Consider the following 18,587-nt stretch of genomic DNA (forward strand, 5'->3'; position numbering starts at 1 on the left):
TGTCGGCGCGATACTATTAAGAATTTTTCTGGTTACTTGCAACCAGGGCTGATACTTGTATAAAAAGATGCACGGAATTGGTTGATGTTTGGCATCCTTGTCGAGGTAAGCCGTTATTGCTGTCAACTCACCGTCGCAAATGACTGATGTCCCGCCTAGTAAATGTTTACCAAGTTGAATACCTTCATATTTGGGCCGAATACATGCGCACTCATTATGATATTTTGATAATTCCTCGCGGCAAGTTTTCTCATCTAAAAAAGTAACTTCAAGCTTGACCCACTCGGGAATTCTCATCGTCACTACACATGTCGAATCGTTTGTGGGATGTAAATGTCTTATTGGCAGTATTTCAGATACTTTAGGATCGAAACAACCGTCTAACTTCACTACGCTAAGTTGAATTTTATTTGGTTGCGCACGCCAATCCTCATCGAAACTTTTTGCTTTCGTGAACGAAATTGCTTTTTCGTCATTGTACATTACTTGCCCTCTGAATGGATGATTTAGGGCAGAATTAGTTAGTATTTGAGTATCGGATAATATCGCTCCTGCATTTTTTATCCATTTAAATTCTGTCACTCCAAATTGAATTGTAACTAAACCGTTTTTGAATAGATTGTTTCTGGTAAATAATCGCATGTTCCTTTCGATCCAATCTCGCGATTCGTACACTTTAGCAGCTAGGCAGGGTTTCGTCGCTTCGCACTTATTAATCTCTTTGGTTACAATGGCAGTGAGAATGTTATCGCATATAAGTGGTGCACCCTCTTCCTTATACGCTAAGCAAGGATCAAATTTACAAGCACCTTCTTGTGCCTGTATGCAAATAATATGTTTATGGAGACCCGGATAAGCTGATTCACATTCAGCTCGCTGAAGTATTATCGTTTTTCTCTCAATCAATTTTTTTTTGTCATCATGTGTAACAACTACGCAATCGCTAGTTTGTTTGTATTCGTGGTCGGGTAAACCCATAATAGCTGCTCGTTTCATGTTGAATATCGTTTCAGTTGTAATGAGCTTAAGTTGCGGTAAAGACCATTGCGGACGAATATCTTTTATATTTTCGTAATTTGCTACAGTTAAAGCTTCGCTTCGATCGTCAATATCGGTGACCTCGAAACTTATGTCATGATATAAAACAGTACACATTATTCCGCTCAAATTCATAGAGTTTGCCGTTAGCACTGTATGTTTGGACAATATAACTCCGATGTGGTAATGATACGGTGTTTGACGACTTTTTCCAATTTTACAGCGAACCCAAACGGTGTATTTAGCAAACTTGGATTTCTTGTGATGTTTATTCATCTCCTCATCACAATCTTGGGCAGAAACGGGATGAGATTTGACGATTAAAAAGAATATCGCGTAGTAATAAAAAAACTGAAACATTATCATGAATTTTAATACAACATATTATCAGATAAGAGAGAATGAAATAAATGACAAAAATGAATATTGCTGCCCCTTAACAATAATAAATGACATTCATTTCAGAGAATACCAGGTAAATAATAATCATGTAAAAAGTTGAAAATAACGATTATTTAAAGTTAACAGACAATAGTTAATCTTTATAATCTTTATACCATGATATTTATACTACATATCACTTGTGGTAGAAGAGTATATAAAGTTTTTGGAGATGTATGTAGTACCCAGAAGAATTTGAGATAGGGCCATGTTTTATTATGCCGGTCGATTCACAATTACTTTTGTATCTGTCCAAGCTTATCCGTCCGTCTGTCCATTTGTCTGTATTATTCTCATGTGTTCAACCTACAGGTCGCAATTATTAAGATATTTTGATGAAATTTAGTATATTGACGAGCTGTTTCGGTAAACGCTATTAAAATATGTTCGGATTGGGTCACTTCCTCGGGTCCTTCGGGTCCTCATATAAAGCCTTATTTTGAAAAGTCCTTGTATGCGTAACTTTTGTAGAGTAGGGCATATAATTGTGGGCCGAGTTTCACTATAGTGTTTTCACTTGTTTTAAACATTGCAGTTATTGCTTCAAAAAGTCTTAAAACACTAGCACCTAACCCTATCGGCTTTATTGAAAACTCACCATACTCATAATAATAATAATAATGAGCCTAATAATCGTAGTAAAAATAATAACATGTAAGGATATTATGGTCTGGCAGGGCCGATCTTTAGATACTTTATACCGCTTCGCTTACTGCAGTTCTTCACTCGCTTTAGTAATAATATACCAAATATTACACATCATTTTCATGCGAAGGCATAACTTTAATGAAACTTCGCATGTTGTGGGTAGCCCAAAACATCACATCACGTCGTCCAAAATTAGCAAACTTAATTGACTTTCTTCTAAACTTCCCTAAACTTCCCTCAACTTTCTGTCCAGACAAAGGCGAGCTGTTCACGATAAACCCTACATATGTTAGGGTCTAAAAAGTAAATTTATGCGGTCGAAATTCCTTACTGCTAATGTTTTTGCTAAATTGTTGCTATGGACCAATTTTCACCATTAAATATTGGAAATCAGACCCAAAAAGACCGTAAAAAGAATCAGTTTTTGTTGGAACAGTTGCATAAGAGGACGCTCAAAAAGTTCGCCTAATGGACCCAATTTTTTCACACAAATTTAGAATGTCGAAATACTATTACACTGCAAGTTTGGTCGCAAAATTTTGAAAATTGCAATATTTTCCCAAATAACGACTTCTCAATGAAGGTTATACGAAACAGTGGACCGATCCGAACCATTTCAATAGCGTCCGTCATTGGGTCAAGATAGATAAGTTTACCAAATCTCCTCAAAAGACCTCAAAAATTGCGTACTGTAGGTCGAACTCAAAAACGCATGGGCAGACATCGGATGGACGGATGGACAAACCTATATAGATGCAAGAAATAACTCTGCATTGATCGGTATAATAAAAGTTAGATTCATTTCAAGATCTTCTGGGTGTTAGGTACGCCCACACAAACCTAATATACGTTGTACTGAAAGCGGCGTAGCGTGTAAAAAGTAATACATCATAATGGGATTATATCCTACATAACTTTGTCTAATAAAACAATATGTTCTCCTTCGTTATATGTCAAAAATTATACTTTGCTCAGATGTGAAGATAAAGTCGAAAAGAAAGTTTGAGTTAAGAATGCTGTCAAGCTAAGTAAACTGTCAATAATTCTACCTTTAAAGAAATTAATTGCAAATAAAACAACGATCTAGTGATACGAACCGTATCAAGAAAAGCAATTGGCAACGTTATTTTCGTTATTCTTCACCTACTTTCGTCATGAAAACCTATACCTATAAGATTTTGTTGCCATATGAAGGCGACTTACTCTTCATAAGATCTCTTATATATGGTGGCGTCTAAATAATGAACTATGGTTCCCCACGCTAAATTTTTATATCATGATATTAAAAATTATATCTTTTTGCGAAAAGGTTTACTATTCATGAGAATCCTTATATGGAATAAAATCCATAAAAATTGATTCGTGTGGTTGCATGTACGACAAATAACACCTTTTTAGGTCTTAATTAATGGAAATTTTAACAGAGATTGGTTATAGAAAAGTCGTCAAATTTGCCTCTTAATATTCTTATATATAGTATAACATTAATTTGTTTATCTGAGAGGAAAAATTTCGTGTTGGGGGCTTGAAAACATTATGACTAATGCATCTGGATCTCTCCTAGATATATTTACTTGCCTCGATTTTACAATGGGCTCAAGTAAGGACACTTTTCACAGCGTTCTTCTCATGTATTTCAATGTCAAACACGTTGCGATTCAAGACAGGAAGCAGTGTTTTTAACATCGTGCGTACTTCTCTGTTTCGCCTTCGTATTTGTAGAATTCTTTGAAAGAAATAAGATTTCATTCATAAATTTTGTTTTTATGTGTATTAAAATTATAATAGTTTTTAATATAATATGATCTTGTTGTTGTTGTTGTTTTGTCTTAAACAATTCTACCTCTCTCCCGATATGCGTGTGAATAAACTTACGGCATATCATTAGTATTAATCAACAAGTAAGGAAAATTATATTCGGTTTTGAACGAATTTTTTATACCCATCGCGGGCTAAGCAGAAGGAAAAAACTGACTTTTCCTATTTCCAAATCAAAAGTCAACATGTTTGCGGTGTATGTGTCGCGGCTTAGGAGTAACAACCAAAAAGCACGGCAAGTAAAGACGTTCACAGTTTTCATTGCATAGGCGTGTGGGCATTGTGGGCGTGTTCTTTGACCTGCTTGGGTCTTTCTGAACGGCTTTTGCAAATTGGTAGGCGATAACTTCTTTTTTGCTTACGAAAGAATGCTTACCATAGATACTATAAAGTTGGACCGATGACGGATAGATGAACAGACGAGCAGAGGGACATGTTGGGTGCATTTGAAACTGTTCTAGAATTTGTCTACTTTACGGGGTTTTTGAAGCTTGTTTTTGCGCGTGATAAAGGTAAACCTTGGTATATTATAAAATTAGGTAGGCGCGGTCAATTTTCGCTACTTTAGCATCGCCCATAGAACATACCATGAAATTTTTGTAAATTTCTCTGCTGTACTTTATATGAGCAAAGAGTCAATATTTTATTCCTTCTCAAAAACAGAACTGTTCTCAGTTTACGTGGAACAGTAGGGCTGTCCTTCGAGCGAGTTAGGTCATTTTCAATGCAAACCTGTGTGCAAGAACTTTCAATGTTTTGAGGTCGATAGCTTCATTTTTGTAGCCAGGAAAACGTTTACAACAGACATTACACAGAAGGACAGACGGACATGGTTAACCGATTTAGAATTTAATGCTGGTCAAGAATACTCTGTGGAGTTTTGAAGCTTCCTTCTAGGCGTTGCAAACGATTCGACAAAATGAATATATCCCACATCCTTCAGCGATGGGTATAAAAAGTTATATACATATATATATGTATATATGTGTGTATATGTGTAACTTAATAAATTGTAGGCGCTTTCTGTTCAGTTGCAAACACATTGTTCCCCGTTTTGATTCAACATTTGACAATTAATCGTTTAAGACGAAAGAAAATCGAAAGAGAAACTGAGTGTAACAGAACGCATGTCTGAAATACTTGAAAATGTTTCGCAAACAATTGAGGAACTGAATACTGCGGCGTAGCACGTTATAATCGTGCATCAAGAGGAAGTAAAAAAACACAAAACAAAAAGAAAACAAAAAAAAAAAAAAAAGACAGAAGAAGAAATGCTACCGGCTACACGCGCCGAACACTAGTAAATACTCTCTTTAAACGCCTCAATACATTACGAATAGGAACGGGGTGCCTAAGCAAACTTATTAATACTATGTTTGCGTGTGTGTGTGTGTGTATGTAATTGTGTGTGTATGGGACTGTCGCTACTATTTAAACGAACGTTAAAATCTATAAATACACGCATACACGTACACCATTATAAGAACACTGCTCTCCGCATACATTTAAATTCCCACAGCATAAATGTGTAGGGAATCGTAAGTATTTCTGTGCGTTTTCATTAAAATTAAAGCGTTTCAGATTTTCTGATTTTCAATTCAATGAATCAGTTTAAATATTACTGGCGTTCAGGAGGTGTTGTTCTTAAACATAACAAGTATAAATAAAAAAATATTTAAAAAAAAAAAAAAAAGAAACCACCAGACGCCAAACATATTAACCGGAAAATTCAATGCAAATAAAAAAAATTCGTGAACAAAAAAAAAAAAAAAAAAAAAAAAAAAAAAATAAAAAAAAAAAAAAAAATTTTTTTTTTTTTTTTTTTTTTTTTTTTTTTTTTTGAAATTATAAACAATAATAAATTAAACTGAATTCATGTCATATCTTAACAATTGCATCCCAGCCAAAAAGATTTCAAATCTAAATCTGTACTGAAAAGCAAGAGAAAAAATAAAAAAAAAAAAACATAAATATTGCGAACGTGCTCTTACGCCAAATTGTTAAGATTTGTATTTATGCCGTATTTGTTGACTGTCGTGATTGTTATTATTATTATTATTATTATTATTATCGATATCGTTGTGCTGGCCGTAAGCATAAATAACGTTTTTTGCATATTTCAGATCATTTAGCAAAAGTGTGAAAATAAGAAAAATTTTTCTATTCATTATTATGACATTTGTACGTATATGTGATGATAAGTGTTTTTGTGCGCGCAAAATACAAAACGTGTAGCTGTAGAAAAACTCGAATGCTTCGAATTTGTGGTGTTAGGGCAGAAGTATTGCACAAATACAGATAGTGACTAGCCGTCAGTGATAGAGCGTCGTCTCGAGACTGCTTCGCCTATTTAATGCTTCAATACCGAGACAATATCTTGCCTAAACTCAGTCTCATCATTATCATCATCATCATCATCATCAGTCTTTCAGTCTATTTATACCAATGCCTAACCTAACTGTAATTCTTCTAATTCCTTAGAAGGCCTTAGGACAGAAGCATTGCCCAAATGCCGCAGATAGTGACTAGCCGTCAGTGATAGAGCGTCGTCTCGAGACTGCTTCGCCTATTTAATGCTTCAATACCGAGACAATATCTTGTCTAAACTCAGTCTCATCATCATCAGTCTTTCAGTCTATTTATACCAATGCCTAACTGTAATTCTTTTAATTCATGGCCTTAGGGCAGAAGCATTGCATTAATACCGATAGAGACTAACCCTCAGTGATAAAACGTCGTCTCGACAGTGCTTCGCCTAGAAAGTATTCCGCCTGTTTAATGCTTCAACGTCGAGACAATATTTTGACTAAACCCATTTTAAGCCTTGCAGAGTTTACTTTAAACCAATGCCTAACTTATACATTGCTTCGTTTGTCTACTTATGATTTCTCCCCATCTTTGGCCGCCTAGGGTTTCACCTAGATATTGTCTGGCTTGTTTAACATACCATTTAGGGGTTGTCTTCTCTCATACCAATAATTCCCATATCTCTCAATCTTTCACCTCCGAATGGAGCTTTGATGCCTGGACAAGTTAATACGTCCGTGAATAGTAATTCGGCTCTGCAATGACTTACCGGCAGGGTGCGTCATTTCATTAACATGATCTCGGCTTTGTGGTATTTCGTCCTCCGCTTAACTAATTTTTCGGCTAAATACTGCCTCATCTCTCTTACATTGAAAGGAGATAGTATTTCTTCTAGATATTCAACCGCATATATAAAGATTCACTCAGATCATATATACTCTAATTAATGGCTCGTTGATGTCGTATTTCATTTAATGCGGTGTAAATGGCTCCACTAGAAAGAGCATTATTTAAATGACATTTCGTCCTAATAACTAACTGATTACATAACACATTTCCCGCAATAAGCTGCGTAATCTTTCTTTCACTTATCCAGATGTGATTGCGATTAGCCTTTGCCTGGATGTCATGCTACCCAAATATTGTTCCGGTGTTTGGGCCTAGTTTAGGACTCGACCATAGCGTACTTCGTTTAGATATTACCCGTCAGATAATACTTACTCTAAATAATGGCTTGGCTAGATAGGAACTTGATTGAGTTACCATCGCTTAGCTAAAAGGGTGACCTTAGGTAGTGTCTTCAGTAGAGAAAACCTCGCCTCCTCTCTTTAGGTTTTGCCGCAGCGGCATACTACCCTGCCTGCATGATAGTTCTTCGGTTCGTGTCGGTTAAATAAGCTTATGTTTAAATACTATTTTAATTAGGATAGAGTCTCACCTAGATGAAACTTCATCTATATAGCACCCCATCTAAATAATTCGACCAGATAAAGCTTTGTTCAGTTGTCAATAGCCCCATAACATTAATTCTTAGTAATGGTTTATCTGGATAGTAATTCGATTGAAAATATACCGCTTTGTTTAGCTATAAGGTGTCTTCACAAGATAAAGCATCGTCGCGTCTCTTCTAGGTTTGGCCTCAGGTAGATAATACTCCGCTTTGATAGGGTCTTGATTCCTCGCGGTTAGTTAACGTTCCTCCTAGATAATGTCTTAAGTGGAAAGAGCTTCAAGACGGAGTTTGACACTTAATCTTTGCAACACCTTGTTTTGAGAATACCTCATCATGCCTTGTCTAAATAATGCCCACTCATAGCAAACTATTTGCTTTCGTATTGCAAAATAACTGCATTTCGAACAAAGACTATGTTCGCATTCCGCATCAATGCTAAGCCACGCTTGTATCGATAATTTCTTCATTGGGCGCTCGAGTCGGTCTATGAATAAGTACTAGTTACACCGTGAGATCGGATATTGGTTTCATCTGTAGAACAGAGCGATTCTATTACTTTTGTGATTCGACAAAAAATCTCGTTTTCACTGTGACTTAGAACTAAGTCACGCTTTTATCGATAATTTCTTGGTTCAGCACTCTAGTGGATCTTTGAATAACTAGCAGTTATACCGTTAGGTGGGGGATTGAGTTCATTTGTAGAACAGGGCGATTCTATTGCTTACTTTTATTGGAGATTTGAGCTAGGGCTCCACACAATGCTAAGCCACGCTTATAGCGATAATGTCTTCGCTTGGCACTCGAGTCGATCTAATAGCATCATATATAATAAGCAGTCGCCATAACGTTAGATGGAAGATTTTAGGCAGATAACTAACTTTTCCTTTGGTTCTTGCGTCCCCACACAAAGGAGGACTTGAATGGTATGAAAATGAATTTTCATCAAGATAGCGCAGAATTGCGCACAATCGACGAAAAATCGAAACGCGCTGTTGACAGCAATCCTTATAGAATACTTTCACATGCAATCTGTTAAAGAAAACACCTGAGTATATTTTTAAAAAATTTTCATTTTTAATTTAAAAGTTTATTTATATGCTTGTAACGCTTATCGTGGAAAACCATGAGAACATCTTTTCTTCACTATTTGATTGAAAGCGTATTTAACAAGTAGCGTATCTTGCGACCTAAAATTTTCAGAATGATTTATAAAAGTGCGATTCTTAAATGCGTCTCCAAATTTTTTTTTTTTTTTTTTTATGTCAATTTTATTTTTGAATTTTTTTTTCGTGTGTTTGTCGAGATTTGCAATAAAATTGTCTTGAATGTAAATTATTTTTAAAAATACTGAGTCATATTTTTCGATCTGTTCTAAATTCACTTATATGAGCAAGAGCAGATAAAAAGCTTAATGAAATTTGTGCATAAAACTGAAATATTTCAACAAGTTTTTTTTTCGTTTTTATACGCATCACTGACGGATGAGGGATATATTCGTTTTGATGCTACATTTGCAACACCAAGAAGTACGCGCTCAGGGACCCCATAAAGTGTACATAAACATATATATTTGATCAGCACTGAATTTTGAATCGATTTAAGCATGTCCGTCTGTCTGGCTGTTCATGATTCGAATGTCTATTGTATCCATTCTCCTGACCGCAAAAATGAAGCTATCGGCTTCAAAGTAGAAGTTCTTGCACGCAGGTTAGTACACGTGAAGTGAAAGCATCTCTACCCTCCAAAGAAAACAAAATTAGTTTTTGGCTCGTCGCTCGCAAAGTGCAGCTAATAAATTTATAACAATTTTCGCTTTATTTTATCTACAGAGAAATGGAATAAATTTTGAATCAAAATAAGGGAGCTAGAAGAAGAAGAAGAAAAATGTGCAACTGAACAGAAAGCAGCAACAATTTTCTAAATTACTAGGAGGGTACATACATTTTGTACAGACGTTTGCAACGCTCAGAAGGAAGCTTTAGACCCTCGCAGAGTATATGTATTATTGACCAGCACCGAATTCTAAATCAGCTTAACCACGCCCGGCTGTCCGTTTGTGTAATGTCTGTTGTAAAGATTTTCCTGACTGCCAAAATGAAGCTGCCGATTTCAAAACATTGGAAGCTCTTGCACACAGATTGGTATTGAAAATGAACCAGATCGGTCGAAGGGAAACCCTACTGTTCCACGTAAACTGAGAATTTCCCCGTTTTTTACAAGCACTAAAATACTGGCTCTGTCCTCTTTACTTATATACTACATATAGTAAATCTACAAAAATGGGGAAAATTGACCACGCCTACCTAATATATATCATGAGAAAGCTTACTTTTGTCTCAATCCATTTACCCCTTACGCGCAGCAATTAGCTTAGAAAACCCCATAAAATGTTTAAATTATTGGGCACTGTCCGTTTGTTAGTCCGTCCATCTGTCCGTTCTTCCTACTTTCCAGTATCTGTGGTATACTTTCTGCGACGACTAATTGAAATTGGTCTAAGCAGGTCATAGAACACGCCTATGCAATAAAAACATCTTTGAACATCTTTGCTTTCCGTGTTTTTCCTTCTTACGAATGCATCATGAAAATTTACACTTTTATTCTGAAAATCTACGACCACTCAATTGAATAGAGTAAGAACATTTAATCTGCTTTAGGATAGCGCTGATAAGGCTATAAAAGATTCTTAATTGCTTTATCTTACACTTACCCCTTATGATTGGCTGTCTTTCATTCCTCCAATTCATTTAAGTTTCCACACAAGGACGAATGTAATTTTTTTCTACTTCTTTTGTTGATGCGTTAAAGACGCGTTTACGTATAATTTGATATCATTTATCGTTCAAGTGACATGAATGGAACTCGAACACTATTCACTTAATTTAATTCGTTATTATTTTTTGTCTCAGATTTTCATATTATTCTTCGCGTAGTTTCAGTTCTTAAAAACTATTTTGATTATAATGTCAGTTATTGTTTGTAGTATTTTTTTTTTTTTTTTTTTTTTTTTGTCAAAAATTTCTCTTAAATTATTGTTTGTGTAAAATGTTGGACCCTTTTATTCTGTACTTCGCTTATAGTACAATAGAATTTCCGCATTATTCTTTGCTCTCGCCCGTTATGTGTATATGTAAATTTACTCTACACTGTATATTTGCACAGCCTCATTAGGGTTCTATTTCCTCTATATTAAAATGTGCAGTCGTTTTAATAATTAATGAAAAGAAACATTTTTCATTTTGCTTTTTATTTTTGCGTCGATTGGTCGCCCATTTGTCTGACAGCCATAGCCGTAAAAATAGTACATACCCTAAAAAGTATTAATCCTTTTTAAATAAAAAAAAAACATATACATATATATATATATATTTTCAAATTCACAGAGTCACTCATTGACTTCACGATGATAAGTAAGCTTCTCCCAGGACTATATGAGCTATATTTTATAATTTCATTTCAAGTGAAAACACTATGGTCGGCCATAAACTATCATAAAGACCCCTAAACCACTTCATTTAAAGCACACAAGGAAGGCCTTAGATGGGAAGTGATCGAAAAAGTGTTCCGATCCGAAACATTTTTAATAGCGTTCGTGTCTGGCCCACAAAGTCAGTATACCAAATTTCATCAAAATGTCTTAAAAATTCCGATCTGTGGATTGAACAGAAAAAAAAAAAACCAAGACGGACAAAAGGGTCTATCTCTTCTGGGTGTTGCGTGAAACCGCATAAACGTAATATATCCTTATTCCCCATATGGGTGAATGGATGGGGTAGGGTATAGAAATTCTTCTCTAAACCCCTGATGAATGCTTGCTTGAGCAAAGCAATAACCAAATGATTGTTCAGCTCCTTTCAATTCTGAAATTGTCATTATTCAAAACACGGCTCCCGATTGACAACTGATGCCAGACGAAATATCAGTTTGTCCTGACAATTGGTTAACAGAACGAGGAAAAAATATGCATTAAATTTTCTCAAAGCCTATAAGCCGTCGTGACCTTGTTAAGATTAAAATGTGAAACTTCACTACGAAATATTATTTATAGTCGTTTCAAAGAAATATTCGATTTATCGGATATTTTCGACTTTATTGAATTTCCAATGCCAACTTTTTTACAGCAAATGCAAAATTCGACTGTCTTTCCCCTTACTGTAAAGAACAAATTAGAAAACTTATCATGTGCCACCGGAAACGAGTAATAGAAAGTGGATAGGATGCGATAACATTGTCATGTGAAGAAACTGGTAGGTTACACGGGAGGAAAGGAGTAAAAGAGGTGTGGGTGTATACGTTTCTCGTTCTCTCCTCCTCTCTCACTCCCCGTTCTGACCCTGTGTGTATAGATGTGTGTGTTTATGTGTGTGCTTATGTGTGTGTGTTTATCTGTCTAGTATTGGAACCTAAGCCTACAAAAACACAGTCAGTATGATCTTTCATTAGTATCTTCTATAGGCAAAAATTAGTACCTTCTATAGGCAGCAAATTATATCTTTAGGGTACGATTAATTTCCCTTATGCAAAGAAAATGAACGGAACTGATGAACATAAAGGATATTGGCTACTATGGTGGCAAGGCCAGGGTTTTTCGAACACTTCTTCCATGGTTAAAAGAAAGCGATAAAGCAATTTTAAAGCATCCGCGGCTTAGCTTGACCTTGGCATCACTTTTTAGGCATTTGTTTCCATTTTCCAAGAACATTTGTTCAAGAGAGCATATGAAAACACTGTTAACGACCCCGATGTGTGATATGTGTTGCATATATAGTTGCTTAAGGTTACCAATGGGCATTAGTGGATTTTATGGCTTAACCCTTTCCATTTCCAGCTTCTTTTGTTTCCTTAGGTAACTTGCAAAAAAAAAGCCCTGAAAAGCTTGTCTCGATAAAAAGTTGTATGAGACAATGGGAAACGTGTAAACCACGAGTAAATTAATTAAAATATATATAATTAATAAATTAATTGCTAAAGTCGATGTAAGAAATATCGAGATATTGAACTACACATGACACGTAGAGGGACAAAAGTGTGAATGCTTTCAAAATAATGGAGCAATACTTTTTAGAGAATTTCTTAGTTAAAAATTTATACAATTTTTCCGGGCTATTTTTTTTGTTTTTTTTTTTCATTTTTTTGTATTTTCCTAATGACAGCATTTCAATTATTGTTGATAATTTTTTTTTTTTACATTTACGTTTATATTTATGCTGTGTTGTGACGTTTTAATTGGTTGTTTGATGAATGCTGGCATTTTAATGTAAATTGTATTATGAAACGCAAAAAAAAAAAAGAAACGAAAGAAAAAATGAAAGCAAAATAAAAATATTTTTATGCATATGCGTATAGGGTTAAATATATTGAATAACGTATACAATGAGATGAGATGGCAAGAAAATATTGTCGGCACTCGCTTCAAGAGATAACGTTGAAGGACTTCCGCTTGCGATATGATACGAGTTAAATTTGTATTAATCTGTAAACTGTAAGTTATGTTTGCAGCTCATACAGTTCAAGGTCAATTTCAACCTGACCTGACAAATATTCACAAACGAGTATTTTCGCCATATTTTACACTTTTGTCTCTCACGTATGAAAAGAAAATATCTAAGGTTTGGAAAAAAAATAAAATTTATTATTATTAAAAAGTAATGATTACTAAAACTGTTAGTTGACGCTTTGACTTTGTACGCAAAGGTGACCAGCTTTCTCAATATCACTTTTCTCAATTCAAAGTGATACTATTATTAGTATTATTATAAGATAAAAGTCTTAAAGCATTAGCACGTACCTAAGGCTATCGTGGTAATTAAAAACTCTATTGCGCTTGAGATTCGAATCCACAACCATTGGAGTTGCTAGTTAGTCGAAAATCTTTGCCTACTCCGGCCGATAGACAAGTTCATAATTTTTTCTCCACTATACATAAACCACAAAGTTTAATGCTAATCAAGAAAACCAAGCTTTGTGTAGCAATGAACAGGATAGATTAGACCAAAATATCTTTCAGCCTTCAAGTTCTCGAACTGTTAAATATTCGAATCTTCGAACTGTGAAGAGGAGATGTATTAAAAAAACTGTTCGAGAAACACAAAGAAATCTTTTATTTCGCTAAGAAGCCCGATATTTTGTTTCCATATAAACTAGAAGGGACTTGTTTGATATCAAACATGGTGTAGGGGTTGCTTTTTTTTGTTGCTTTTTACCATGGCCCATCACCTAGGGGGTCCATTATTTGTATAACATAGTGACGGTGATTGTCAGAGAGAAATGAGGAAAGAGACAGAGATAAGAGGTGATCGCCTCAGCCCAGTGGATGTGGGCCCAATCGGTAAATGTTATCCCTAAACCGACTGAGCTGAACACATGAACAGAAATCAGATACACAGGCAGAGAGAGAGATTGACAGACAAGTTTCAGAAAATGATCTTAACTTGACTGGTATGGTATAATTATAGACGACCTTATCTTAAGTTCCCCTGAGTGTTACATATATCGCCGCAAACTTAGTGTATCTTGTACTATAAGTGCTGTAGGATATAATGATCAATAAATAGAGGTAGGTAAGGCAACGGTGTTCGCATGAACTCAACATATTAGCATTAAAATAAGCATTGTAGACCTCTTTCAGGAAATGAGTTCTGAGGAAAGTGGAAAGATTAGTTGTCACCAAAATACGGCTTTTAACAGTCTTCGACACCATCGCATTGTTCACAGCGATGTTGGATGATGACACGTTACAAGAAACTTTTGATATGCACCACCTTAAAAATTTATTATAGTTTACCTGATGAAAATGTAAACAAGTTGCTTGTTGACTCAATAGCTTGTCTTTAAAATACACTTATGACTTATGGGTAAGGTAATAGCGCAAGTTAATAGTGTAAGCATTAATTTCCGAACTCAATTTTTGCTACTAGTGAGCTTGCAAGACAATTGACAAGCAAACGTGTATAATCGAATCAAATCGAAACTTCGCATTGATCATCTTATACTATCTGGTGATCTCTGAATCCGAATATTTGATTGTTACAAATGCGACGACTGATTGGGTGTAAGCCTCAGTAAGATGGATAATATCAGGTCTTATTAAAAAACCGAAATATCTTTCATACCCACCACATATGCATTTGCAGAAAGCGATAAAATGATATAAAAATATTAAAAATAAAATCACCTCACTTCTCTGCCACTTTAAAGTGAAATCTCAACCAGCCTAAGTATTTTTAATTAAGTAGGCGAGCCGAAAACAATTTCTTAAATTTTCTTTAAAAAAAAAAGCACTTAAGTTTTACATTTTGAAGAAAGATTTCTATGTAAAACGTTGGTGGAGGAGAAAGCCGGAATGTCTTCAATGCTTTGAGCGCAGACGCCAAAAAAGCTAAGTCAGCGAAGGAGGGAGGGCATCGAATCTGAGTACTAATAGAATAGTCTAGCCGCAATCAAAGTTAAATTTAGGAATAAGTTCGATGCCCCAAACCACTTGTTCTACAGAGTATATTATCTTAGTGTGTTCGTATGTAACATGCAGAAGTGCTTAGCATGGGCCTACTCTTTACTATACCAATCGATTCAGAATAATTATTTGAATTGGTCTAAGCCTATCTGTCCGTCTGTCCTTCTGTTCGTTCGATCTGTCCATGTCAACCTGTCTGCATGTTACAGGTCGCAATTTTTCAGATATATTGATGAAATTTTGTGCAGTGACGTGTTTTCGCCTAAGGACGGAAACTATTGAAAATGGATCGGATAGGACTTACTTATTCTTTTCTAATTTACTTGGCTTAAGCTCGGCCGATTATTTAACCAACTCGCAGCACTGTTTATGCGTTAGTCAAACATTTTATTAAATGATTTTAAATTCACATAATAATCTGAAAATTTAATAAAACTATATAAAAGTTCCATAATAACGTATCTTACAAATATTCTTTTACATGTGTATAATTTAAAATCTAGTAAAGTTATCTATGAGATACGTGAAAAAGAAGAAAAGTTTATATATATAAGCAAAATATATATCTATCAACTAAAACCTAATAAAAGTATTTGTAAGAAACGTATCTTACAGATACGTAAAAGCATCTATAAGAGACATAAAATCATCCGTAAGATACGTTAAAGAATCTGCAAGTAAAGTAGGATAAATTTATATCTATTGCTTGAAATCTAATAAAAGTATTTGCATGAATCGTTAAAGTATCTGTAGTGCAGTTAAAAACATCTGTAAGATACGTTAAACTGTCCGCAGGATACCGAAAATCATCTGTAAAATGCGTTCACACCTATCAATTAAAACGAAGCAAAAGCAGTTTTCAGTCACGTTAAAATATCTGTAAAAGCATCTGTAAGATATGTGAAAGCACTTGTAAGATGTGTTAAAGTGTCCGAAAGACACATGAAAGTCTCTGTAAGATTGTTTTATGTCAGTTAAAACCTACTAAAAGTATCTGTAAGATATGTGAAGCATCTAAAACACATGTAAAAGCATCTATAACGTACGTTTACATCTATCAATTAAAACCATTGAAAGTGTGTAAGAAACGTTAAAGTATCTGTAAAAAACGTCAAAGCATTTGTACGATAAATTTGTATCTGTCAGTCAAAATAAAAAGTAGCTGTGAGGTACGTTATAGCATCTGCAGGATGCATCAAGACATTTGTAAGATACATTAAAGTATCTATGGGATGCATGAAAGGATTTGTGAAATATGTTAAAGTATCTGTAAGATACATAAAAATATCTGTAAGATGCGAATATATATCTCATTTAAAACCTAATGAAACCTAGTTAAAGTATCTGCAAGATAAGTAGGAACATCTCCAGCAAATTTTATTTAGGATTTATATTTTAGATAGGGTTTCACGTCTGTCAGTTGTCTGTGAAGTACGGTAAAGGAAGATACGTTGATATCTATCTATCATCTCCTGGCCGTAAAACTGAAGATAGCGACTTAAAATTTGGTAAAAACATTAGAAGTTTCTGCACGCACGTGGGTATTGAAAATGGGATAAATTGGTTAGAGCGGAAGGCCGCAGTAGAGCGTAAACTGAATGCATCTCCGTTTTTTTAACTAAAATTTTTGGAATTTTGCTTGGTACTCGGAAATTGTTAGAAAGCTGAAATTTTCCACATTTACTTTACGAGACACTTTCGTCTCTAAGTTCAAAAATGGAACCAATCGGCCGTGTCCGCACAAAGCTACGAGTAATTAAATTTATTTTTTTCAGGTTTTACGCTCATTTATCATAAGGCAAACAAGACAAAATATTTAAAATTATTTCGTACACTTCTCAAATGAATATATATTATCGGCCTAGAAATGGCTTGGTTTTAAAATTCATACGGCAGACGTCGCGATTAATTTTTTTTAATAATACCAGCGATATGCCAAATAAAGAACTTGGAGTGTAGAATGCGAAAAGCATAGCGGTGGGTATATGAGATTCGGCCCCCGGCGAATAGAACTTTCTTACTTGTTTGTTCCTTCATCTGGCACATAGATGATTAAGGCTGATAGTTTTAGAACATGTGGACAGAATGCTGGTAAGGGTTCATGTAGTCAAGGTTGAAGCTCTTCTGTCCTTAAGCTTCGCTGTGGCCTTCAGTTACTCGTTGATCCATTTTCTTGTGTACGTTGTATGTTGTCGTTCACTTAGATTTGTATGCGATTGTTTGTCTCTCAATCTTTTTGATTCATTTCGGTTCGGCTGCTGTTCTTCCGATTCTTTTATTCGAAATCCAGATCGACAGTAAAAAATATGTACATTTTTACACGTACACAGATTAAAAGGATGACTCTTATGGATTATCAAGCTCACAATTTTACATGTTATACGGTACCAGAATGTTCGGCTGATGAAGACGAGACAAATGATTACGACAGTCGATTAACAGTTGAATCAAGCGATTCGAGTTCATCTTCGTCCATTGATCGTAATATATTAAGGAAACATTGTCAAACGATAAAATATCATAAGAAATTCTTCGATACTCATCTAAATGTACCAGAAAGGCTGTCGATGCCTTCGATGCTGGAGAAGTCTCGAGCAAACTCTCTGCAATTGGGTTATTTTGTACCGTTTAACGCAACGCATTGTTATTTTAGTCCACCGGTGCAGAGAAGAAGATACAGGTATTAATAATTCAAAGAACATATGCAAACAATAATTAATTAATTAATTATGAAAATCGCTTAGTTCCGTAATCCTCTTAAGAGAGAATTTGGGACTATTTTTTTTTAGATTTATACTCAGACTCAGTTCATCGGAAACTGTAAAGCAAGTTGGATATGCGCACTTAAGAATGAATGAGTAATTTCCGAAAATCGGCTTATAGCCTATCGCTATAGTTTTGACCTTGCTTTTCTATCTTTTAGTTGGTCTCGAGGATATGTTTGCATCAAACCAACATCTCTTCTCAGGCTATAGTAGTTACAGTTTTTGCCCATTGGGAGAATGTGTATGGCTCTGTCTTGTTTTCCTCCGCTTATGTGCATGTTTTGGTTTACGGATTAATCCTATTGAAAATGTTTCGGATTGGGCCTTTTTCCGGCGCTTTATTTTGAAAAGTCGTTACATACCGATAGGGTGGTGAAGGATATTCAGTGATGGGCTCTATTTGCCCTCATTGCCTTGATACACAAGGTGATGTACAAATGTTTTTGCAACATTTTAGATAGTTTTATCGATTTAAGCTGTGGAAGCTCTGCGAAAATCGGAGAAGCTTTCATATTGACCCCTCCTTACACCGTTTTCTTTAGAGTGAGTATATATTCTACTCGCTCCTCATAGCATAGCCTCTTACTATTTTTTCCATGTGGAAAAAGATCTATCGAAAGACAATCAAAGATTTCAACCTTGAACTCTGAAAGGAGTAAAGGGA

General features: G+C 35.1%; 1 protein-coding gene across 7 annotated transcripts in view; it reads left to right on the forward strand.

Annotated features, from left to right (window-relative positions):
- LOC119639650 (tight junction protein ZO-2) overlaps positions 1-18,587 on the forward strand; it is a 188,971-nt gene that overhangs the window by 85,694 nt on the left and 84,690 nt on the right. The window contains exons 1-2 of one of the 7 annotated variants that reach the window (XM_038037181.1): positions 5,767-6,035; positions 17,489-17,838. The exons of 4 other annotated variants lie outside the window; for them this stretch is intronic. In XM_038037181.1, the coding sequence (XP_037893109.1) occupies positions 5,961-6,035; positions 17,489-17,838 (425 nt within the window). In that variant the 5' untranslated portion in view covers positions 5,767-5,960. Of the gene's footprint in view, positions 1-5,766; positions 6,127-17,448; positions 17,839-18,587 lie in introns of those variants that run through there. 2 more of the 7 variants (XM_038037183.1, XM_038037182.1) reach the window with 2 other exon arrangements.

This window comes from Glossina fuscipes, unplaced genomic scaffold (genome assembly GCF_014805625.2).
Source record: "Glossina fuscipes isolate IAEA_lab_2018 unplaced genomic scaffold, Yale_Gfus_2 112, whole genome shotgun sequence".
Classification (NCBI taxonomy): domain Eukaryota; kingdom Metazoa; phylum Arthropoda; class Insecta; order Diptera; family Glossinidae; genus Glossina; species Glossina fuscipes.